The sequence below is a fragment of the Lepisma saccharinum genome, chromosome 8 (genome assembly GCF_977018435.1).
Source record: "Lepisma saccharinum chromosome 8, izLepSacc3.1, whole genome shotgun sequence".
Classification (NCBI taxonomy): Eukaryota; Metazoa; Arthropoda; class Insecta; order Zygentoma; family Lepismatidae; genus Lepisma; species Lepisma saccharinum.
Genome location: NC_139236.1, coordinates 42,249,110 through 42,276,164, shown reverse-complemented (window position 1 = coordinate 42,276,164; position 27,055 = coordinate 42,249,110). Strand labels below are relative to the sequence as shown.

At 37.0% G+C, this 27,055-nt stretch overlaps 1 protein-coding gene across 1 annotated transcript in view; it reads left to right on the top strand.

Moving 5' to 3' along the window:
- Tudor-SN (Staphylococcal nuclease domain-containing protein 1) overlaps positions 1–27,055 on the top strand; it is a 128,671-nt gene that overhangs the window by 75,384 nt on the left and 26,232 nt on the right. The window contains exons 10-14 of the mRNA XM_083126543.1: positions 1,027–1,213; positions 3,956–4,097; positions 6,421–6,583; positions 14,332–14,473; positions 22,889–23,120. Of these exons, the coding sequence (XP_082982669.1) occupies positions 1,027–1,213; positions 3,956–4,097; positions 6,421–6,583; positions 14,332–14,473; positions 22,889–23,120 (866 nt within the window). The remainder of the gene's footprint in view (positions 1–1,026; positions 1,214–3,955; positions 4,098–6,420; positions 6,584–14,331; positions 14,474–22,888; positions 23,121–27,055) is intronic.

Here is a 27,055-nt window from a genome sequence, read left to right as displayed (position 1 = left end):
AAGGAGCAGATTTGAAAATGTTATTTCCAACAAACAATACATGACAGAAACATAATCTGCACATCATTGGATATATTACGTTAGAAAGTTTTTGTTGCATGACAATTGATTTCATTCGAGCACTAAAAATAATGTTTTTTTTTTTTTTTTTTTTTTTTTTGTTGCGAGTAAATGAAGCACCACAGGAAAAGTTGTTTTGTGTTCTAAAGTTTGCGAAGTGTGAATCCATTATACAAGTACAATGTGAATCCTGCCGTAGATTCAACAAACAGCCACCTTGTCATAAGCCAATTGCAAACTTGGAACCTTCCTCTATCCAGTGGTGTGCAGATTATGTTCTTGTCGTGTATGATTTGTTGGAAGCAACGTTTTGAAATTTGCCCCTTCTTTTTGACTAACCATTTATATTGATTTATCTATTCAAAGAATGTGTCACTTTTCACAAGTATTTTGGAAATCACATCAGTGATAATTCTGTTCTGGTATAGGTATGAATCAGTATAAGTTATTTTCTCTACTTATGCCAATAATAGTATATTTCACCAGTGTGAAATTAATGTGAGATACATAAATAATAGGACTACAGTGGAACCTTGATCTTTGGTTTTTCAGGGGACCTAGGTGAAAGATGTAAAATCTGAAAATTTTATAGCATTTTGCTCTATTGGTACCATGAAGATTGAATGTACAATGTGGGAAAATGTAAAATCAGGGTTCCACTGTATTACGTGGCAAGCTCACAGTAACTTTAGTGCAGAATTACACAATAAAATAGCAATATTATTTGAAAACTAAGTTCAATTTTTAATTCTGTTTCCATAGAGAATTACCAATTAGTATGCACACAGAATATCTCAACCAGTGTTAATTGATACTCAGTTTTCTTCTGTTACTAATTGCTGTCTTATTGTACAGGTGACTTGGGTAGCATCCAGTTGTAGTTTTTGCCTAGTTAAACTAGGATTTAAGACTCGGAAGCAACGTAAGTGGCATGAAAATGGTGCACAATTTTCACTCTTTCCACAGAAATGTAGCTGAGGCAATGGTGTCAAAGGGTTATGCGACTGTTATAAGGTACCGTCAGGACGATGATCAGAGGTCTTCCCATTATGATGAGTTGCTGGCTGCAGAGATGAAGGCTGCAAAATCTGGAAATGGTCTTCATGCTAAAAAGGGAACTGTTCCAACTCACAGAGTTGCAGATATCTCAGGAGTAAGTTATTGTGAAATTAATTTTGTAGATGGTTGAAGTATTTGAAGCCTTTTATTCTTCTTTCGTTTCCTCGGTGTTAAATTCCATTAAAAACCATTTATCCATGGCCTTTGACACATTAACTGCCAAGCGAGTTGTACTTAACTCATGCTTGTTTTATGCCTGGGGCCTCGTGAAGCATATTTAACTCAAATATGTCTTTACCTTGGGAGTCTCGTGGTGCACAGGCAACTCACGCTACCATGCTACAACATACATGTTACGTGAAGAGTGGCCCTGTGGACAAAATTTGCAGATGGTTCGTGATAATCCTACTTAGTGATGCTGTTATTGTTACAATTAATACATACAACTTAAAATGCATGGATCAAATGAATAGATGTACTTGAACTTTTTTTATATTCATTTTTTGCCTTTAAATTTCACTTAAATCTGACAAGTAAACAAAAACTAACATTTTTGACTCGTGAACTGTTTTCAAGTTTTTCTGATTGTGTGTGTGGCCTTGAATTATTGCTGGCCAGCTCCTCAAACAATATTGATACAATAGTATGTGGCAGTCATGTAACAAATAACAAAAGACTCAATGCTCAGAAGAAAACAATAACAGTACTCGGAAATAAACAATAACATTGCTTGAAAACAAAGAAGAAATATGCTGTGAGCCAAATATAATTCACGTGGTGTGCAGCGTAATAATTGAGTGCCATGCGAGTTGCATATGACACGCACATAAAATAATTAAAAATAACAATATTTCATCTAATCATGAAGAAACATATTGCTTTCAACGTTTTTATTATATTCTCGTAATAAAACATCGTGTCTCCAGGGAATTTATTTTTCTATTGTGGCAGTCAACATTTTAAAAAAAAAATGAATACACTGCACTGAGCCAACTGCAAAGAATATTAGATTATGGAAGATTTTCTACCTGAGTGGCAGTGTGTAAGAAGTACTCAAATCACACTCTCTCTGCTGAAGGTTCTGGGTGTTTGATTGTTTTTGTCTATTCATAGAGGCATGCATGTGTCATTTTTGACGAAAACATGAAATGTGAAATAACCCATTGTAATGTTAATTTTTCATGTTTCTAAAAGGTGTGAGGTGCATTGTCCTACCTTGTTTTCTCACGATATAATGTGAAATGACCTGCAAAATGTGAAATAGGCTCTTAATCATGAAATTTAAAGTTTTATTTATAGACGCGATACTTTCTGAAGCCAGAATTATCCTGTGAGTTATACAATTCACGAAAAATTGATTAATTCTGCTGTAAATATGTGAGAAGCAAAATTGGTTGATGTAAATGTGCTATTAGAAGGGATATGTTTATTTTGTGTAGTAAATTAAAATTTGGATTATATTCACATTTTTAAAAAGCAAAATTTAATTTTATATTCTGATTTTTCACCACTATAACAGTGACATTTTATGTTGTTTACTACTTTTGAACCTGAAATTGACACTGTTTTTGTACTGAAATGTTGCTTTTATATTTACCAAAAATTTGTGGCTCTTATCTATTCACTATTCATCCTCATGTTCAGATATTCCTCTCCAACCCAATATTTCAGTTGTATCCAATAATCAACATGTAACTGCCACACACTATAAGTTTTTTTAACATATGTGTTTCAGAAGAAGTCATTCTATCACATCTGAACAAACATTTAATCTGTTAAGAAAGCTTAAGTGGCCTGTCACAATATTTTCCGTCAACCAGAAATGATATCGAAACAAAACCAAAAATATAAATAAAACTAACACTTTGACACTCCTCAACCCAACAAATATTTTCCATATGTTGTTCCAATCCTGGACAAGATCAACTCACGTTTGACATGAAAGTTTGTGAATAGAAAAGTTACATGCATTACCTGTGAATTAAGTATGCTTTTAATTTCCTCTTTAATTTATTTATTTATTGAGAAAATTACAGATACAGCACAGTTGGCCATTTTACACTGAAATTGTGCAAAGATAATAATAAGCAAAAAATATTTTAAAAATAATAAGTAACAAAATAACACAAAAGTGAATAGCAAATTAACAAAAAATAAGTAAAATATGGCACTATTTGATATTATTTACAAGCATTTCATGTAATAAATCTTTTTTGAATTTCAAGTCTTGGTTTTTCTGTATAAAATAATCTTGTATTGGGTATTGCGAGTTGAGCACATAGGTACTCTAAAGTGGAATTCCTCAAGAAGTGTGTTGCAGCGGATTTTGCCATTGACAATTTTGTATAAATAACTGAAATCATTCTGCAAACGGCGCTGATAAGCAGTTTGTAAGTTTAGAAAAAACAAGAGATGCGGAGATGAAAAATTGCGTAATGAGGGAACCCCGTATCTAACTATAGCTAGGATGAAGTGAAAGATTGAATCGATTGTACAGAGATGAGTGGGACATGCCATAGACCAGTATTCTATTATTGGGGAAATGAATGATTTGAAGTACAAGGTGAGGGCTGAGATGTCACTAATTTCAGTGAAACGGTAAAGTAAACCTAAGAGATGCATGGCCTTTTTAGTGGTGCCTAAAATTTGTTCCTCAAATGTGAGTTTTTGGTCGAAAACATATAATTTCCATTTGTTAATAGGGTAATTTTATTTATACTCTGGAGTTTTTTTTATGTAAACAATGTGGTGGTCCAGGGAGCTAACTTTGCTGACATGTGTTCATAATTTTTCCTACTTTGCTGACATGTGTTCATAATTTTTCTTTCTTGTGCAGGATTTAGCAAAGGCTAAGCAATTCCTCCCATTCCTTCAGAGAGTTGGAAGAACAGAAGCCACTGTTGAGTTTGTTGCTAGTGGATCAAGACTGAGGTTATATGTACCAAAAGAGACATGCTTGATTACATTTCTTCTAGCAGGTAATGTTATACAATAATTGTGGGTAAAATAATATTTGTGGTTGGAAATCATAGGCATCCTTGTTAATCACACCTTAAAAGTTGTGTTAAAACTTCCTTTTCTTGGTTCTGAAGAAACAAAGAAAATATACACAATTTTAACACTGCAGTGAATGCTTGGGCAATGTATCGCCGCTCGGAGAGAACTAAGGTGATTGTATTGCACGTTTTTGTTGGACGGATCTGTACTTGCAGGAATTCTCTTGTTCATCTCGTTACAGTGCCCAGTTGCCTCGAGCAGTGCTATTGTCGTAAAACATCAGGGTTTCTGTGCATGCGGCTCTGCTCCACCATGCATGCATTGGTGTTTTTGTTTTGGGACGTACAGTGCTGAGGTTTCCCCTCAGAGTTGTTGCTGCGAAAATGCATTGCGAGGCGGAGCAGAGGCAAATTTTGGACCTGATAAATGAGCTGAGTGATCAAGCAAACAAATAATTATACATGTATTGCTGAAACTTAATAATTTTTAAGCAAAATATTCCAGCGAGTGCCACACTGCCTGCACGTGTAATGGTGTTACAGAAAAAGCAGGCACAGTTGCACAAAACCACACAACCTTTATTTTGTGAACAAAACAATGGTAATTTTTACAAAAATACAAAACAAGGATTACAGATGTATAGCCAAATGTTCAGTGGTGCGTAAAATGAGAAAATAAAATATTAATGTTGAAAAATTAATACAAGGTGTGATCAAAAAAAGACCGGATTGTTGGAATAGGAACTTTACCTGAACATGTACATCTTATTCATGTTTGTCCCCTTCAAAGTACTGTCCTTGGCTGGCCACACACTGCTCCCAACGTTTCTTCCAGGTTTGAAACGCCTCCTGGAACGTTTCTTCCGGAATGCTCTTTAGGTCCCTCGTACATTTTTGTTTGATGTCATCAATTGTGTCAAACCGACGACCTTTCAATGTCGATTTCAATTTTGGAAAGAGGAAAAAGTCTGCCAGAGCCAAATGGAGGCTGAGGAATCACCGTTGTCCTGTTTTTGGCTAAAAATTCAGTCACAAGTAGAGAGGTGTAAACCCGTGCGTTGTCGTGGTGTAGCGTCCAGGTTTGGTTCCACCAAAGCTCAGGCCTTTTCCGCATCACTGCATGTCTTAACCTCTTCATAACCTCCACATAAAAATCCTTGTTGACTGTTTGTCCTTGTGGGAGTTATTCGTAATGAACTATTCCTTGCCAATCGAAAAAAAGTTTGATGTGAACATCGTCTGTTGACGTGGACGGTCGCCCACTTCGAGGATCTTCGTCCATCAAAGTTCTCCCAGTTTTGAACAGTGTACCAGTCACAACACTGTGATCGACTCATTGCTTCATCACCGAAAGCTTCCCGAAGCATTGTGAACTTCTCTGTGGCACTTTTACTGAGCTTGAAACAAAATTTAACGCACACATGTTGCTCCTGCAAATCTTTCATTTTTCACACAGCCTCAAAATGTCCCACTGACCGCTGCAGACTCTGACACGTGTTGCTCGCGCGCGTGAATGGCTTGCACTGCGCTCCGGGCCTTGTTGCAATGTACTTCACAAGGATGCCGCAACTGTGTTCATTTGATTCCATCAAGTAGTTTGCGCGTAGTGCACTCAATCCGGTCTTTTTTTGAACACACCTTGCCTGTGCATGGAGTTGTGTTTCAGAATTTAGCTCATGCACTGCGGTGTTAAAGTAAAAATTGTTTTGAATTTGCATATTTCATATTTGTGTGTCGTATGTTTTGGTGAGTGAATGTTTGGGAGATTTTACACTGAAATGACAAGCAACATGCAGCAAATGTCACTTAAGAATGACCCAGTCAAAACCATTAGTATTATTAATAAGGACTTCTGTTTCTTTAGTCGCTACAATTCTTTAAAATTAAAGTTTATTATCTACAAGATGCATACCATTTGTGTCAGCTCGGCCAAGCACATAAATGGTATTCTTTTGATCTTGCCACTGAAGTTCATGATTTTAAGTCCTGACCTGGACATGTGTGTTCTTTTTGAGTGTTCCTTAATTTTCATCTAATCATCACTCCCGCATTTGGCTTAAAGTGATGTGTTTTGTTGCTTTGGTGTGAATTCTCGCTTTGATTTATGCTCTTGCCTCCAAAGTTTGACCCATGCAAGGTCATATTTAATTTGTTTTCCTTATTCTATACAGCCATCACTCATCCTAATCATTGTCATTAACCTACAGCATTAAAAGTAGGTCAAAATAATATCAGGATGTTGATATTTTCAGGGTTGTTTCTGTGTTGAACTATAGATGTCACACATTGCATGTTACTGTTTCAGGGATCAGCTGCCCAAGAGGAGCTCGGCCAGCGGTGAGTGGGAGTGGGATGATGGAAGGGGAACCGTATGGAGAGGATGCTCTGAAGTTTACCAAAGAGAGATGTCTCCAGCGTGAAGTAGAAATAGCCGTGGAATCTATGGACAAGGCAGGAAACTACATTGGGTAAGCAAATTAACTTTAATTATTTCAGTACTTGTAAGAGAGCTGGAATTCTAATTAATAAGCGATCAGTAATTGCAAGGGTGGAAAATGATGAGTGATGTTAGAAAAAATGTTTTCTTTTCATCTTGGTCTGTAATTTGTCAGATTAAAAGGGATGGGTTGCAAACTCAGTACTTATTTGGACTGTAGTTTATTTGTTTTTGGTTATTAATATTACATGTGAAGTAACACACTGCCTTATGCATTTTTTATGTTTTTGAAAGGTGCAAGCAGGGGCAGTCTGTGATTTTTAGAGCAAAGGAAGTACATGAAATGTCGTAAGAAATAACAAAATAAAAATAACTCATTTTCTGGTCTTATTTGGAAGTTGTTTAAGTCTGAATGCACAAAGTTCTTATACCCCTTTATTTACATGAGATATCATGCGTCGTTTGTGATTCATTTGTGCTGGTGACTTTCACATGTGCTCTCCTGCTGTTCTCTGTTGACGAATTGCATTTTTGACTTCATTGTTTGTCCAAGAGTCAGAGCAGATGGAAGTTGAAGCGATGAGTGTGAAACAATTGATTATACAATTGAGGAGTGTTTGGTGACTGCTGTGTGGGTTCATTAGCATCAAATTAACAGCAATAAATCAAAAATATCAAGAACTACTTAGTTGGGCAGGTTAAGAAGGCAGGACCGACAAAGAAGATGTTGCAATGTGAAGAGAAGACTTTTGCAATGTAGCGTTTGCCAAGAAGTGGAAGACCATTCATAAGGCTTGAACTTTGTTCAGGTGTGGCAGAATCTGCCTAACGATCCCATGTTAATCCAAGCGAAAACATGGTGCTGAGTTGGAAGTACCAGCATCAACCATGCGAAAACACAAAGTTGGACGTGCAAGTGAAATTTTGGCATCCATTGAAAGTTAAAGAATGCCCTATGTGGACACACTTATGGATGCTTGTGTTCTGATGCTGCAACAATTTCCAGCAGTAGCTCAGAAAGATTAATATCATGTTCACAGATGAACGTGGGATTTATCGCAGCTACCATAGTCTTTTGTGGGGAAAGAAAATCCACATTTCTTCGAAGAAATTGAGCACCATTCACCTCATGCCACATATCCACAAAGTGACCTCAAGAATGTTGGATAACATGAACAAGAGAATTTGGTGGCTCATTCAGCTACACATATACAGGGTGTTTCCGGGCTGACGATTGATACATCTGTCCTTCTCCATCATCCCTGAAAGTTTGTATCATCAGCCTGGAAACACCCTGTAGATATTATGTAGGGCTGAGCCGATACCGATACATCGGTAAGTATCTGTTCAATTTTTTTCTCAGATCCCAAAGGTCGATTGATTGATTTGCATTACTTTACTTTTTGGGTCATTTTTGGTTAATTTGCGAAGATGGGAATGAGTGATGATATAATGAAATTGATGAATGTACACTCGTAATCATTCATGCCCAGGCTGCGATTCAACCCAGAACCACTGTGCCACGGCGGCCAGAGTAGCGAGAGCAGCCAAGAGAAACAACTCATTTGTCAAGATTTGTCCTTTTCAAAAGTTCGTTCACCCTTCCTTGTGACAGGTTGGTGTTCTGCACAAGAATTTCATGTACATTTCTGAAAATGATGCACCCTCCTGGAAAACATATGACATGATCTAAGGCAGTGCTAAAGCTAAAGTGCTGCACTCAAACGTGACATTCAAGGCATTTAACTGCCTTGTGGTCGACACTATAATAATAATATAATGGAAATAATAGAAACCATTCATTGCCAATTGTTGCTCATAAACTCGTTGGTTAAGAATGTGACATTTTCAAAACCAGCATTACTATAATGCTAGGCTCATTCCTGACTTCCTGGAAAAGGGATGAATGTTGCTGTGGGATGGAGGGTTGTGGAGTTTCTTCTTGTGCTCTTACCTCTCTGTGTGACTGCTGCCCGATGTCGACACCACAGTGACTTGTTTTTATTGCAAATGACACGAAAGTAATGGACAGAAGGAAATATACAGAGCTGCCAAATGAACATTAAATATATATATGGCTATTCCTCCACCCTCATCAACAAAGCACCGAGCCAACTCCCACAACCGCACCAAACAACCTAAAACCAACCCCCCAACCCTGATCACCCAATACCACCCCCATATTACGAAAATCAGACATACCCTCCACTCCCTCCTCCCCATCCTGCACAGTGATCCTGATACCAGGGACATCTTTCGGGATAAACCCAGGGTCGTCTTCCGTCGCCCCCCCCCCAACCTCCAAAACATCTTGGTCCGAAACACTCCCACCCCATCCACACCACTCCCCCCCAGCTCACAGGTGCAACAAACCCAGATGCAAGACCTACCCAAAATAATCACCTCCCCCACCCTCCTGATTCCCACAGCGGCAGGCGAGTTCACCCTTCACCCTAAGGGCACCTGCCACTCATCCAACCTAATTTACACCCTCATCTGCCAAATCTGCGGCAACTTCTACATAGGCGAAACCTCCACCCCCTTGAACCTAAGGATTAATAATAACCGTTCCTCCACCCAAAACTCCGATTTCACTGTTGCCATTCACACCAACAGCCATAACACCACCTTCAATAACTGCTTCCGTGTTGCCATTATCCATCTTTTACCCCCCCCCCCCCGCTCTGACACATCTTTCCGCAGGCGCTGGGAAAGGGCCTACATTACAGGCACGCACGCCACTATACCCCCCGGACTCAACCTAGCCAACCAGTAACCCTTTCCTCTCCTCCCCAAAATTACCCACCCACCTTACAGTAAACACTGGTGAAAGTACTTCTCGTCATCTATCAACTGTTTCTGGCAACACTGATCGTAGAGACGCTACGGTCAGTATTCTGTGCCTCTTCTCTTAGTAATGCCGATCTTTCTTCTTCAACACGACATAGATCGCGAAATATAGAATAATTTCTCTTCGTGTGGTAAGTGTTTACTGTCTCCTTCATCATTAATATTTATCCGCCCTTCTGGCAACTTTTCTGATCCTATTCCTGTGTTATATATATATATATACAGGTAATGGACAAAATAATATGAACACCTTGGTTTGCAAAGGCCTATATACGCCGTCGTGGAAAAGGAACAACACTCAGCAGAGATTTCAACCATCTAGTGGCGATGAGAGCAAACATATCAGTCTTATCAGAAGCTGGTGTGAGAGTTGCATGCGAGCAGTCAGCTATCCGTCAAATGCAGGTATGTCCGACCTTTCAGACTTCAAAAGAGGCATGATCATAGGAGTCCGCCTGGCTGGAGCATCTGTGACAAAAACAACTACACTTGTTGGTGTAGCACGGAGCACAGTGTCAACTGTTCTGACAGCCTACAGACAACATGGAAAGACAACGTCTGCAAAGGAGAATAGTGGGCGAAAAACAAAGTTATCCAACAGGGATCGACGTGTGTTGAAGCGAATAGTGACTCGAAAGCACAAGACAACACTGTCCCAGATAACCGCAGAGATGAACAATCACCTCCAGGACCCTGTATCAACGAAAACCATTCAAAGGGAGCTGCATTCTGTGAACATTCATGGCAGAGTTGCCATCCCCAAACCGTTGGTGACTCCACGAGATGCAGTGACACGAAGAAGGTGGTGCCAAGAGCACAAGAATTGGACACAGCAGCAATGGGAACATGTGATATGGTCAGACGAATCGTCTTTCACATTATTTCAGACCACAGGACGTGTTTATGTGTGGAGAACTCCTGCTGAAGCATTTGATATTGACTGCTTAGTGCCTACCGTGAAACATGGTTGGGGGTCTGTGATGGTTTTGGGGGGCTATATCTTGGAATGGTGTTGGTCCACTTGTCGTCCTGCGTGGGAGAATCAACGCAGAGAAGTACTGCACCATCCTGGGTGACCACCTCCATCCCATGGTTCAGACTTTGTTTCCTGATGCATGCCCCATCTTCCAAGATGATAATGCCCCTATTCACACTGCTAGGTGCTTTGATGCATGATTTGATGAGCACAGTGATGAGTTAGAACGTCTCATCTGGTGTCCACAGTCCCCCGATCTTAACATCATTGAGCCTTTGTGGGGTATTTTGGAGGCCAAAGTGCGTAATCGGTTTCCACCTCCAATGACACTTTCGGAACTTGAGACTGTTTTGTGCGATGAGTGGCTACGTATTTCAGTTCACACTGTACAGGACCTTTATTTGTCTATCCCACGTAGGATACAAGCTGTCATTCAGGCAAGGGGGGGGGGGGGGGGCAACCCCCTACTAATACAAGTTTTCTGCAATTGCATTGGTGTTCATATTATTTTGTCCATTACCTGTATCTATTTGTGTATATTTTTAAGTCATTTTTCCCCCTCCCCAGGTTAATCCAAACGATAAGAATGTACAAGGTGGTTATAATTAAAGTGACGGTGTTCAGAGTGGTACAGCACGGGCTGTAATGAGAGTAGCAGTCTGAAACTTCGTAGATATGCTAATGAAGCAATGCGCTCGCGAATTATGCAAAAAAAAAAAAAATAAAAAAATAAAAAAAATAAAAAAAAAATAGTTCCAATTCTCGCCACCAGGGTAAAAAATGGCGCTGTAAGCAGTCAAAACGTGGTATAGTTACAGGAAAAAGGCAGGAAAGATCAAACACATGAGAACAATGGCTCTGGCATGTTTATTAGGAACTATGGTTACAAGAACTGTTCAATATGGCCTCCCAATTCAGCAACATGCTGCATTCATAACACGGCATGGTCGACGGTTGCTCGCAGCATGTCTGGTGAAATCTGAGCGACATGTCGTTGTATGCTAGCCTTCAGATCAGGCAGAGACCGGACATGTCTCTGATAGACACGATCTTTTAAATATCCCCACAGCCAGAAGTCACATGGATTAAGGTCGGGGGATCTGGAAGGCCAATCATCTGGAAACTGCCTAGAGATGATGCGGTCATTAGTGAAGGTTTCTCGCAGCAAATCTTTCGCGTGGCGAGCGACATGTGGTGTTGCCCCATCTTGCATGAAAATGGTGGTGTGTTCACAGTTCCGTTCTTGCAAAGCTGGAATCACGTGTTGCACAAGGAGGTCCCTATAACGTGCAGATATCACTGTACACCTAACAGGCCCTCGAGGTGTCATCTCCTTAAAGAAAAACGGACCAAGAATGAAGGAGCTAGTGAACCCACACCATGCAGTCACGTAAACTGAGTGCAATGGTTGTTCCTGCACAACATGTGGACGAGTGGAACCCCATGTGCGACAGTTCTGAGTATTCACTGTACCGACCAGAGTAAAATGCGCCTCGTCAGTCCACAGAATATTCCCCGGCCACATGTCATCCACTTCCATGCGTGCCAAAAACCGATGGGCAAACTCACGGCGTTGTGGAATATCTTGGGGTTTCAATTGGTGCACAATTTGAATCTTGTAGGGATACCAGTGTAAAATGCACCGCAATACCTTGCGAACTGTTGACCAGGGGAGTGACAATTCACGTGCCACAGCTCTAGCACTGGTTGCAGAAGTTGAGGCATGTGCTGCACGGTCAGCTACAGCTACAGCAACTTCGTCCACAACTTCCACGGGGATGGGCCGCCTTCCTCTCCCTGGTGCAACACCCAATTCAGCTGTTTCCTCGAATTTCTTCATCATCTTCTTCAGCCCATTAATTGACATGGGCCCTCTTCTCAGCCCTTTCTGTTGGCGATATTTCCGCAGTGCAGCGTTACTATTGCTCCCATTCTGGTAAAACAACTTCACTAGCAGTGCACGGTCTTTCTTCGCAATAGCCATTGTTTTTTACACGGGAAAAATCAAACTTTTAATGTTCGGCGAACATTCACATCACTAAAGGAAAAAAAAAATCAACAAGCGTCACCAACAACAACCAGGGAGCTCACACAATGGTTAGGCAATGTCACCGACTTTGACGTCAGAGTTACAGAAAATTCCACGTTTTGACTGCTTACAGCGCCATTTTTTACCCTGGTGGCGAGAATTGGAACTTTTTTTTTTTTTTTTGCATAATTCGCGAGCGCATTGCTTCATTAGCATATCTACGAAGTTTCAGACTGCTACTCTCATTACAGCCCGTGCTGTACCACTCTGAACACCGTCACTTTAATTATAACCACCTGGTAGTTTAAATTTGTATTTATTTTGCATGCCTTGTGCAAGCTGTACGCTATACACGCTACATACATTTTATTTTACACACTATAACTTTCTCTGGCAGGGACACTTGAACAATGCTTGCAACATTTCAAAAAATTTTTTTTGCATCCTCTGGGGGGGGGGGGGGTGTAGAAAAAAGTTCACATAAAATGTCACAGGACATATATAATCTTACATGAGAATAATTTGGAGTATTTGATATCATTAATATTAATGTGATGAGTTTGGTGACTCAGTAACTAGCCTTTGTTATTTTACTCGAATTATACAAGTATTCGTATCGGTTGGAATCTGTTAAGGTATTGGTATCAGCAAATGGTGGTATCGTCTTGGCCCTAATATTTTACATTCTTAAGATGCATATTAAACTTTTGTGATATATGTAGCAGTATACGGACTTGGTGATAATATCGTATTTACTCATGTATAATGCACACTTTTTTCCAAAATTTTTGTCTCCAAAAACTGTGGTGTGTATTATGCACGGAATAATTCAGACAGCCAACATGAAACCGTACAGGATCATTCCATGATTTTGTGACACTTGCATTGATTTTTCATGTTCACAGAACCTTATCATTTTAAATATCATTGTAAAGCTTAAATTCTGCACTTTATGAATATAGCAACAGTATTCCATTCAATATAGTGGCGCTAATATGCAATGTGGTTGAAATAAGCTCATCACAAAATGAAGGAAAATTGGTACTTTGGGTGAAAGAAAAGATAAGGAAAAAGAAAATTATAATTAAAATATATTACTGGCCAAAAAATGTGATTTAATATGTGGAGTGTGTAAATGCCTTAATGGAAGAAATCTTGTGCTGCTAACGGCTAGTTTGAGGGTCCTGAATATACCTCGTATAAATCTTACGTTAATTATGGAAAAAGTATATATTTTGAAGTTTTTTTTTAGAAAAAGTAAAGAAGGAATGAGTAAAACCACGTATAAAAGTTTAAAGACCATTTGCAATGTAATGTTCTGTGACACGAAGAAAAGCAGTGCTGTTCTGGCGGAATTTGAGCATACACCTCCCATCACATGGGATGCATAACAGCAGTATTTGTTGAGCGAGAAATAATAGAAAATTACTTCCTGAGCACTGAAAATCCATAAGGTAATTTTGATCTCGCTTTCTATTATAACAGAATAAATAAGGTGGTTAAAGGGTGAAAGGTTTGGGATGCTAAACACAGGGGGGAAGAGAGGGGAGGTGGCGTGACTTATTGTTTACACACACGAGGATATTCTCCTCTTGGTCTACATCAAGACCTACAACTAAAAAAGCCATTTCTTAAAAGTGGATTGTACTGCACATTACATATTTGTGAGACATAATTGTTTGTCACGTTCCCAATCAAAAACCAGGGTGCGTATTATACACACGTAAATATGGTATATGTAGGGGTATCCAGACTTTGTGCACACCCTGTAGTTATGGAGTAGAATGGCCTGCAACATTTATAAAATACATGAATATTAGTTAATTCTGTAATATGAAGTGTTGAACATTTCTATTGACTCTGTTCTCCATTCAATTGGTTGTGGTTTTCTTGAAGATTCTACAGTTTGATTTTGATATTGTAGGTGGCTGTGGGTCAATGGTCAGAACCTGTCAGTGATGCTTGTGGAAGAGGGATTGGCAAGTGTCCATTTTACAGCAGAGAGATCAGCGCATTTCTCAGTTCTGACGAGGGCAGAGGAGACTGCAAAGAGTAAGAAAATAAAGGTAAATATACTGCTTTATTTAATGGGAATGTTAAGGGAGGTTTGTATGTGGCATACAGACTATTAAAATATAAATCTGATCAGATTAATTTTTGTGCTACAGTTCCTTCAAGAGGTTATTGTGCTGATTGCATCATTCCCCGTGGTGAAATTGGATATACGTCTCCCCTTAACTGGAGTGGAACATGTTATAGAACAATAAGTTAGTACAATTTCCAACCAAACCCCATGCCCCCCTCCCAAATTACTTTTAATGTATTTTATTTATCTACTTGAATGCAAAATAGTTTTCTACAACCGTAGGCTTATATCCTCATCTGTACTGAACAAAAAGAGATATGACTTATAACTCTACCCTTAGGTGTTTCTCAGATATAATTTTTTAAAACTGGAAACTTCTGAATTTCAAAGCTTCCCGCTGCACCTCCTGGTGTTGGCGCAAATACCTGGAAAACTGCATGGACATCTAAGGGTTAATGATATGCCACTTGTTACTTAACCATTATTGTTAATTCATTTCCCACACACCTGGAAAACCTGGAAATCTCAGGGAATTTGAAAAAATACAAATCTCAGGGAAAATCTTGTAATTGATTAATGGTTCACAATGTAGCAAAACTGAGGGATTATAATATGCTCCTGTCTGGATAATCCAAGCTCTTGTAGCATTTATCTTTCAGTAAGGAAGATATCTATTTGTTTGTCTGTTTCTTGTTTTTAAATGTGATTCCAGGGCTGGTGACCAAGTGTATACCCTCATAAATTTTGCACTTTTTAAAATTTAATTAACCGATTTCGATCTTTTACATGATGTAAAATATATTTCAAGATATATATAAAACGCATAATAAAGATAACCTGATGTCTAAAGTTAACCAGTGTTCATCTGATTTCCCTTATTAGGGAGTAGTTTTAAGTTTTTTCTTCCTTCTTTTTTTACAAAAAGACATCTTGAACAATGCAAAAAATAGTTTTAAATTAATGCAAATTGATGTCAGAAATTCTGACAACTTGATTCCTTTGACAAAGATTGATATTGAAATTGGTGCCAAAGCTGCTTTGGAAGCTAAAGAGGTGAATGAAAAGGAGAAGCTTATGTTTTTTACTAGCTGCAGAATTTTTTTTGCAACCAACAACAGAGAAGATTGTGGAACGTAGTCCCCTTAAGTTCAGGTTGGTGAGACCCGCTAGTTGTTTAGTTCCGAAGCAAATGACGTGGTTTCGAAAGCAATGTGCTCAGCGCATGGAAGACCTGATACAGGAACTTCTCAGGAGAAAGAGAATGAAGGCTGTAACTGGTGATAAAGTAATTCGCCAGTTTAAGACATTGTTGCACTATGTCAGTAGTGAAAAGGAATTGAAAGAGAAGTTTTGTAACTTTTCAATCAAAACTGATGGACTAGATTCTTTTTTTACAGGTGTCATGAAGGGCAAGGATGACTTCTCTGAGTTATGGAGCACTGTTAAGTTGGTTTTGATTTTATCATATGTCAAAGCATATATGGAAAGTGGATTTTCTGTAAATAAGCAGGTTTTAATAGAAAACTTGAAAGAAGAGTCTGTTGTGGCTATTCGGCAAATTTATGATGCAGTGAAAGTGGTAGGAGGAGTGTCAAATGTAGAAGTAAGCAAAGATATGATCCAGAGTGTTACAGGTGCACGTATTAGATACGAAGAAGCATTGCAGAAGACGAGAAAGAAAAGTGATCACAAAGAAAACAAAAGGAAAGAAATGAAACGTAAAGCAAGTGAGATCTGTGCTTTACAAGCCAAACAACAAAAGATGCAAGAAGAAGCAAAGGCTATTGCAGAACAATTAAAAAGCTTGAAGCTTCTGAGAAGTAACGTTTCTTAATTTGCTGTATCAGACATGAAGTACATTTTTTGTTTTATATTTCAGTCTCGGTAACTTATTATTCCTTTTTAAATCGGTACTAATAATTGTCACTTCATTTTTATATGTTTTAAAAATTCCAATAATTTGTTTGTCTTAACTATTATTGTATGCATTACAGATTAATTGATATTGTATCCATTTATAAACATCTATGAAAAGTGTGAAAATATTTCAATGTTCTATATCAGATATGTTAGAAATTGTTTCAGAGTTGTTTAAAGTTCTAGAAAACTGGTCATCTTTGTTCTTAATTACATGCAAAGAAGTGTAATTTTATTTTATTATTGAACTAGTTTTGTTATTTGCATCAGAAAACAACAGTAATAAAGAAGGTGAGGATGGTATGGCTATGAGGGGAAATGGAGGAGGCCATTGTAAAATTTTAGTAGTCATTTACTGTGCATTCAATACTGTGGAAAAAATATGAGGATTCTGGAAAACTCAGGGAAATCTCAGGGAAAATGGATTTGGAGTTTGCGTGGGAACCCTGACAGAATATCCCTAAACATTCTTCTGCTCCTACCATTGGTGGGAGGGCTACATATGGTGATCAAAGGGACATGACTAATTGAAGAATCAATCACTGGTTTAAAATCTAGCTACTGAAGAAAAGCATACAGAGACTTGTAAATAATTTGTATTCTTGTTTTCAAAACAAAGCCGAAAGCACATGAATGGGAAAATGAATGTTGGTTTGGTGCATTATTCTTCCTCCTTAAGGAATACATTAGATTGTGAAAATATTTATTGGCCATGAAGGGAAAAAAACTTAGCATTTCCTGGATCAGTGTATATGGCATCATTTCTAACTTAAAGTAAAAAAAAAAAAAAAAAAAAATTGTGGCTAAGTATGTAGATAGAGTGCTGGATTGTGATCTCACCACTGATGGTTCTAGCTGTGAATTCTGGCATGGGTATTCCTTTGAGTGTCCCTTAATTACTATTTCATAGTCATTAATTCTTATTACAGCAATTAGCGTAAAGAGGGAGAAAAACACAAAATACTGCCTTGAAAAGTTGTTATTGAGTATATAGTGTCAGCGACATATCCTGGATTTTCATAAAGGGCATTCTGTTTAGCACCAAAATAAGAAAGAAACTATATTCATGAACAGAAAATAACTTTATATATATTTAACAGTTGATTACATTTGCACATTAATATTGCTAAATATAAAATAGCATAAAAATAATTCAATATTGTTTAGTGGTTTTACATATACATATATCTGCACTTTATGTAACCCAGATTGACTGTCCTCTCGAAGTCTAGGGGTTTCTACAGCCGACCAATTCCCAAACCACTTTACACTATTTTTACCCATCATGCACCTACGACCATGACTCCTCACAGAGACAATAAACAGAACAAAGAGGGATATTTCGTGACTGAAGTGGACGAGATTATGCATACATAGTTAAGATATAGATGGCAACCCTGGTCATGTAGCAGTGCGATGGTGAGTTGTGCTCCGTATTTAAGTGAAAATTCAATGGGAACAATAGTTTATTAGAGATGAAATTGAGGTGCACGACTAACAGTAAGTACTACTGATCATGAAGAATTGACTTTATATACTTATTTAAGCTTTGAAATGTAATTAAATACAAAAAACAGTTGGTGTTAGTCGGATGCAAATGTAAACAAAGTGGATAGCAGTGTTGCCAATATACTACAAGGAATTATCAGTATCTTACTCAGTGTTGGCAAGTTATAAACAATGACGCATCGATCTCAAAATGGCTACTTTCTGATATACAAAGTATATTCTATCTGTCTCTACGTTTAGTAATGCCATTCTTCTCTTACTCCCGTCACTGATAATAAGAAACGTGAGCATACTCATTATTATTCACCGTATAATCTAGATATTGTGCCAGGTATCCCAAAATCCACACAAATCATGGGATTATGCAGCAAATGTTCAAAACCCGTTACCCGGCAAGACACTAACTTAAAAATTCAATGTAGAGATTGTAAAAATTTATTTCATAGTGCATGTGTGAATCTAGCAGAAGAAGATATCAAATTTCTTCGCTCTAATGAACAGTTATGGCGTTGTAATGACTGTAACCAAGAGCGTCGCCGTAGTATAACCAGTGATACACCTTTGGAAGTTCAAACTCAATGTCCTACACTACTCGAAGTTTATCAGTTGTTGTTAAGTGTCAAAGATGATTTGTATAACTTGAAAAAATCTAATAAACAAACCGAGGATGAGCTAGGCAAATCAATAAATCTATCTCACGAGAAATTGGATGAAAATTCTAATCTCCTGAAAAATCAAAGTGAGTTGATAAAAACTTGTATGACCACAATTGAGAACCTCAAAAGTGATAATGCGAGATTACAAAAGCAAATTGACAAACTTCATACTCAGGTTGATGATCTTGATCAATACAGCAGGAGGAATACGCTTGAAGTTTGTGGTGTACCAGAGGTTCCAAATGAAAATGTTTTAGCAACGGTTATAAATGTAGGTCGTGCTCTTGACATCGAAATTAATGACGGTATGATCGATGCATGTCACAGGCTCAAAAAACATCCAGGTCAAAGGGCGTCCAATATTATTGTTAAATTTGTAAGAAGAACTGATAAAGACAAATTTGTTCTAAGGAGAAAGGTTAAACGTAATCTAAACTGTAAAGATATTGGTCTCACCATAGGGGGGCCTATTTATGTAAATCAAAGTCTCACAATGCAAAGGAAAATCGCCTTCAGTGAAGCACGGAAAGTTAAAAGGGAAAAAGGTTACGAATATCTGTGGATTGATTGGTCTGGTAATGTTAAGTTGAGAAAGAGAACTAATGATTCGGTGGTCCATATATTAAATTCAATAAATGATGTCATCAACTTGAAATAAAGGTATGGCCGAAACCGACAACTATTTTTCAGATACTAATGAACTATCTGTCTACTACCAAAATGTTAGAGGGTTAAATACAAAATTACACAAATTATACTCTAGTATATCCCTCGAAAATTATGATATAATCATACTAACAGAAACTTGGTTAAATGTGGGTGTATATGATGGCGAGCTCATAGATAACCGATACAATGTTTATCGCCAAGATCGGGTCCATAAGGGAGGGGGAGGTGTCCTGGTTGCTGTAGCAAACAAATATTCTGTTGAGGAATTTAAAATCACTATAGAATATGTAGAAATAGTATGTATCAAATTTATATTTGAACATAGAAGCTACTTCTTTTTATCAGTATATTTTCCACCAAAATCACCAATTAAGAAGTATCAGGATTTTTTTGAATTTGTTGAGGAGATTGCTAACCGGCATAGTTTTAAAGTAATTATTGTTGGTGATTTTAATATTACCACGATAATAGATGATCAATATAATTTATTGGAAGGTGGACCTATTAGTATTTCTCTTGCTAATTTTGTATCAATGGGAAATTTTAAATCTGTTAATCATGTAAAAAATAAAAATGGGAAAACCCTAGATTTACTATTGACAAATATAAGTGATAGCATGAATCTTACTAGAAATTTACACCTGTTGCTTGAGGAAGACCACCACCACCCGTCACTACATATTCAGGTCTTTTTAAACAAAAAGGTTACTAGTGTTAAATCAAATCCAGTTACTGTATACAATTATGCAAGGGCTGACTTCTACAATATGTACAAACACTTGGAAAATGAAAAATGGGACAATTTAGCTACTTACAAGAATCCCAATGAAGCCTTAGACTATTTTTACAAGGTAATTAATGGTGTGATAGACATATATGTGCCGAAAATATCAATACGTAAAAAACGTTCTTACCCATGTTGGTTTACATCTGATATAATAAGAAACTTAAAAGAAAAAGAAACATACAGAAGAAAGATGAAATATTCAGACTACTATCAAACTAAATTTGCTGAATTACGTAGAAAACTAAAAAGAATGATAAATATAGCATATAAAACATATGTATCAGAAATAGAGAACAATTTAATAAGCAACATTAAACCATTTTGGAATTTTATAAGAAATAAGAAAAAAACTAATAGGAAACTAGCTTATATGATGTATAAGGGTAATAGATTGGAAACGAATGTATTAATTACTAATGGTTTTGCTGAATATTTTCAAACAGTGTATGCTTCAAATCCTTCAACATATAACATTATTGAACCCTCTGACATGATAGTATCTCAGTCGCTGGTGGTAGATTCAATCACCAACGCAGAATGCAATGAAGCCATAAAAAAACTGAAATCAACCAAATCCAGTGGTCCCGATCAATTGCCAACATACATATTCAAAGGTTGTGCCGAATTATTATGCACCCCTTTGTGTTATATTTACAATATTGTTTTAAAAACTCAAATTTTCCCTGATCTTTGGAAAATCAGTAAAATTTGTCCTGTTCTAAAAAAGGGAGACCCATGCGAAATTACAAATTACCGACCCATTTCTCTAATCTCAGCTCCTTCAAAAATATTTGAATATATATTATATAACAGGATATTCAACCATGTTAAACCTTATATATCAATAGATCAACATGGATTTTGTCCTGGAAAGTCTACTTCAACTAATTTGGTCAATTTCATACAGAGTATATCCGATTCCCTTGATGATAGGAATTCTGTTGATGCAATATATATGGACTTCGCCAAAGCCTTTGATACTCTTGACCACGATGTATTGTTAAGTAAATTGTCTAAGTTTGGTTTCTCTCATAACTTTCTTAGGTTAATATCTTCTTACCTATGCAATCGAATGCAATTCGTAACATACAATCAAGCTAAGTCATACACTTACAAAGTTTGCTCTGGTGTACCGCAAGGCTCCAATCTTGGACCATTATTCTTTCTATTATACATCAATGATCTACCCACAATTTTTAAATACTCAAAATGCTTACTTTTTGCTGATGACTTAAAATTGTATAAAGTAATGAAAGATTCAAATGATGCACATAAGTTGCAAAAAGACTTGGAAAATGCACAAAGATGGAGCATAGAAAATAAATTAAACTTTAATGTCACAAAATGTTTTGCAATAACTTTTTCCAGGCAAATCAAACCCAATATTTATCAGTATACAATGAATAATCGTGCATTACAAAGAGTAAATCAGATAAATGACTTAGGAGTTACATTAAATAATAAATTATCTTTTGGAACACACATTGATCAGATTTGTAATGATGCTTACAGAACGTTAGGGTTTCTAATTAGAAGTTCACAAGACATGCATAATGAAAGAGCTCTGACAAGCCTGTTTAATTGCCTTGTTCGAACCAAATTAGAATATGCAAGTGTAGTCTGGTCACCTTACACTCAATGTAATAGCAAAAAGATTGAAATAATTCAGAAGAAATTTGTTCGTTACTTATATTACAAAAAACACAAAAGATCGTCTTTTCAGGATCAGGTATCATATAAACAACTACTCAGAGAATTCAATGTTACACCTCTGTACGAAAGGAGAGTAGTATCACATCAATTATTTTTATATAAGTTAGTCAACGGGCTGGTTGACAGTCCAAGTCTCCTCCAATCATTAAAATTTAATGCTAAGAAGGACATGTTGCGGTTCAGGCAGCCTTTTTATTACAGTAAATCCAACTCAACTGAACACCAGAATTCCCCCATTCTAAGAATATGTATTAAACATAATGAAATAGTCAGAAACGGTGGAGACTTGGATTTTGCTATGCCATTCATGCAATTCCTGTCCGTCCTTCGAAGAAAATCATGAATCATGAATAAATAATAAATAATTATAGATGTTTTCTGTGTATATGGGTATGTTTATAAATACAATTTGCTGGTATGTGTGTATATTCGTGCATAGTTATAAATGCCTCAGTATGTATATAGATATATACCTTGTTCTACCTCAGTGAATATCATTTTTGGATTTATGTTCTCTAGAATACCTGTGCTGGTGTCTTTTTATGAAACCATTATTGTAGTCTTGCTCTCCTTTTTTCTTCTATTGTTTTTGTATTGTATTGTATTGTTGGAATTATAATTTTTTAATTGTTGGAAATATGTATATATGTAAGCCTATTGTAATTGGAGCGAAAGCTCTGTTATAGGTGAAATAAATAAATAAATAAATAAATAAAGATTATTCTATAATATTGCATTAAAAAGTAATACAGTGGAACCTTGATTTTAATTTTATCAGGGGACCAAGGTGAAAAACTTAAAATGCGGGAAAATTTTATAGGATCATGAATATTGAGTGTATATTATATATTGGGACCATGAAGTTTGAGTAATGTGGGATAATGTAAAATTGGGTTTCCACTGTACAATGTTTCAACACATAGCATATACCCAAATTAGGCCTTTGCATAATGTAGAAGACACACATGGTGCAGCAGTGCCTCATTCCTTTCTCTTGCAATGCACAATGGTGGAAAAAAGTATTTCCCCATAGGGCTTCAATACCAGTAGCTCTGTGGGAAGTACTTTTGTCTACAACTGTATGTATATGCTGTATCCTGTATCAGTGAAGAATGACTAATCAACACCATAAATGTTTTTATAGATTTGGACCAATTATGAAGAACAAAAGGAGGAAGAAAAGAAGGATGAAGAAGAAAAAGTCACAGAGAGAACAGTTGACTATCAGAAAGTGTTGGTGATTGAAGCTACTCCAGAGCTTCACTTCTATGCTCAGTTTGTGGAACAAGGGCCTAAGTTGGAGCAACTGATGGAGAAGATGAGGCAGGAGTTCACAGCAAACCCTCCCCTGACTGGTGCTTACACTCCCAAGAAAGGTAAAGATCATTGTTGTTATAGTAACAGTAACTTTCATGGTTGATCTATCTGTGTTTGGAAAAGCACCATCAGGTGTGATCAGACTTTGAGAAACTGTTGCCATATTTCCAAGTTAGTCAAACACCTGGGCTTCGAAATTGCAATAATGAATAGGACTTGAAATTTTCTAAAGAGCTTTGACGATGATTGGTGGCTTTTCGAAGTGAGAGGCAGGATTACCAGGCATCCCAGATATTAAGGAATAGTCCCTTACTAACATGTCGATTGTTCCATGGCAATCTTTACCAGCAAGGCGATTGAACTGTATTTCAAAATTACATTTTCCCTGGCTGTTTTTCAATGCCTTAGGTCAGTGGTTCCCAAAATGTGTGCTGTGGGTGCCCTGGGGCACCGCAAAAGTACCAATATTTTCACTGAAATGACACTTGTAGTCTACACATATTTTAGTACTTTTTACATGTAAAATGTTTCTAATTTGAAATGTGTGTTTATTTGTAATTTAATGCAAGCAACCTAACCACACTTACTGAAGTGTTAGAGAGGCCTACATTCTGACTTGGGCGTCATGGAAAAATCTTGAAACTTTAAGGGTGCCGTGAAACAAAAAAGTTTGGGAACCACTGCCTTTGATAATCAACTTTTGTTTCAGCAGAGGCAGTACATTTTAGGACAAATATTCTAATTCCGCTTCCTCACCTGTTTGTGACTGATATCTGCACTATTTCTATTTTCTTCGCAGTGAGTATGGTGCATGGGATCTCTTGTTAGTTCTGTGTTTCAAAATGAATGGTAAACTTAGTCTTTTGCTGTAAAGAAGATCGTATAGTTCTCAAGTCATGGAGGAAAAAGATTTCCACCTGTGGTTAAAGGATAGGGGTTAAAAGTACTGCATGGGACCACTTTCGCTTGAGTCTCCCACCCTCGAGCGCATACAATGGAATACCATTTTAATGTGACAATAATCATGGACACTGTATATGTAAAATAGACTAAAGTACATTTTAACATGGGATGATGACTATGTCCACTTAAGTTTCAATGTCATTGCATCTTTCACTTCCACTTATGATCCATATTTGAGGACCCACTACCACAGACAAATGATGGCTATATGAAGACATCTACAGAGACTTATTATGACATCTCAATAAATCTATCTGTAAGACAGCAGTTCCCTGTGATTTTGTGAAACACTATTAATTTAATAAATAATAATAATCCTTTGCACAACAGCCCTGAAGGGCCTTGGCTTACGTACAAACTGCCGGTCTCCCTCCCATGCTTTTCTTTGTCACCTCTAAGTGTGGAGATCTGCAACCAGTATTGGAATAGTCGGGAGGTCAGCCCAACGTATCCCCAGCCGTTATAGTAGGTTTCCGGGACCGGATTACGCTTACTCATTCGAAGCTCCCAAATTTCCTCATGATGGTGGGTTGCCACCGGCCCTATACGTAGGCCGAATAAATTCCGACCAGAGCCGGATTCGAACCTATGCCGTCCCGCAGCAAACGATCTCAAGACGAGTGAACGCCTTAACCTGCTCGGCTACGAAGGAGGACATTTTAATAAAAGAGATGTTATTTATATTTCCACTAAGATCACAGGTATGCTCAAAGAGTTTGCCTCAAATATATTACACACGATAGGTAGCATGACAATTAAGCCATTGTAGCATGTGTTATTCACCAAAGTATTATATTCATAATTGGGAAAAGAGCGACACAGTAGTATATAAATACGGAGAAACTAGTACTCACTTTTATCCGCGAAGCTGAAATTAATTGAAAAACAAGAAAAAAACAGCTTCGAGGATAAAAGTGAGTACTAAAGTCGTTTTCACGTTCAGTAGACACAACGGCGCTTATGGAGAAACCGTACAGTGTTGCCAATACAGAGCTAGCTCATGTCACCGGGAAATGATGAGCTTCCTTCACAATGTAGGTGTTACATATTTTATATATAATGATAATTATATGTAATTATTATTAATATTAATATTATACTGTGAACATTACAGTTCTTTAGCATGTCATTTTCCCATTAGATTTAATTTAATACACAGGCACATTTAATATTCATTCGCCTTTCTCTGTAATTATTTCATAGAATAACATTGAGATATATATATAACAAAGGAATAGGATCAGAAAAGGTGCCAGAAGGGTGGATAAACACTATGCGACATAGATTGCGAAATATAGAATAATTTCTCTTCGTGTGGTAAGTGTTTACTGTCTCCTTCATCATTAGTGCATATATATATATATATATATATATATATATATATATATATATATATATATATATATAATATATAAATTCATTATTGTCTATGAATTTATGTGTACGTTGGAAACTGAAAGGTGATCTTCATTTCAGTATTAATGTCGACAGTAATGTAAACAAAAACAACGTGTATTTGCGACAGCACTAATGTTGCTCACAACAGCAGCATTGGAAATAATTGTCAATTATTAAATTAAAGTAATTGCAATTCTATTATAACAAATTGAATGAAGTTAATATTTTTACTGAATGGAAATAAAATAACAGCTCAAACTTGGTGGTGATTAGCCGGAATGCTGCAGTGAGTCGGCTCAAGATGGCCAGACAACGTCTCCTTACTTCGCGCGCGGTTCGGGTTAAAAAGAAACTCCAAATGCATGGAAGTAATATTTCTGGGAACCTTTGAGTTGTTATAAAAAATAATTTCATTATTTTCTTCACAACTTTGTCGCTGGAAGTTTTTACTTGGAATTACAGAACAAAAAAAGGCCTGCGACATTTCCTACTGCACGAAAATAAAAAATCTCCACATACCTTATTTGAATATTTTTTAATGCGAATATGCTTTAAAGTATTGATAAATTCTGAGCACCACCATCACCTATGACAATTAGAAAACTGCGTCAATTTTTTTCATAATGAATGCTTCAATTTTACGGCATGTTTCAACGTTAGGAATGAAAACAATGTAAAAATTTTGTTTTCACAGAAAATTTGAGTTTTTAATTTATCTAAAAATATGTAAACAACTTACCAATTTTTTTGTGCTCGCCATCGTATTCTCTACAAAATTTCCTGCAAAACTGCAGGTATCGATTTTACGTAAGCTAAATTTGTAAACCGAGAAATTTCACAACAGCGCACTCTTATTTCCCATAAGAAAAGCATTGTCCATAAGAGCCCATTGTGTCTTCTGAACGTGAAAACGACTATAGTTTATCCGTATTTATCAAAATATTATAGTTAAAACTGTTGTATTTAATTCAACATCGGTCAGAAATTATGTAGAAACGTATGTACCAATCTTTGTTTTTCTCATGCCATTCAATAAAAAATTACTTGTATGAATAAAGAATTAATGTTTAAAAATCTCTTCAAGGTTTTAACATACAGAAATTCATGTGTGTTGGTAAATATTTGTGAAATTATTCAGGATGGATCCCTAACTCAAAAGTACATTTAAATCATATTACTGTGACAACTTGATGAATTATTATTACATATTTTCCAAAATCCATATACTATGCAAAAGTTACAATCAGCTAATCAAGATCCACAACATCGATCTATTTGTCAAAGTTCAATAAAATCTATAATTTGCATCAGATTAATGTTAATAAATAATGATAATCATCCATGTTAAACTTGGCTTATTTTTCCATATACTTTCAGGCTCTGGTCGGAATTTATTCGGCCTACATATAGGGCCAGTGGCAACCCACCATCGTGAGGAAATTGGGGAGCTCCGAGTGAGTGAGCGTAATCCGGTCACGGAGACCTACTATAACGGCTGGGGATACGTCGGGCCGACCCCCCGACTATTCCAATACCGGTTGAAGATCTCCACGCTTAGAGGTGACGAATGAAAGCGTGGGAGGGAGACCGGCAGTCGGTAGGTACGCCTAGGCCCTTCATGGGCTGTTGCGCG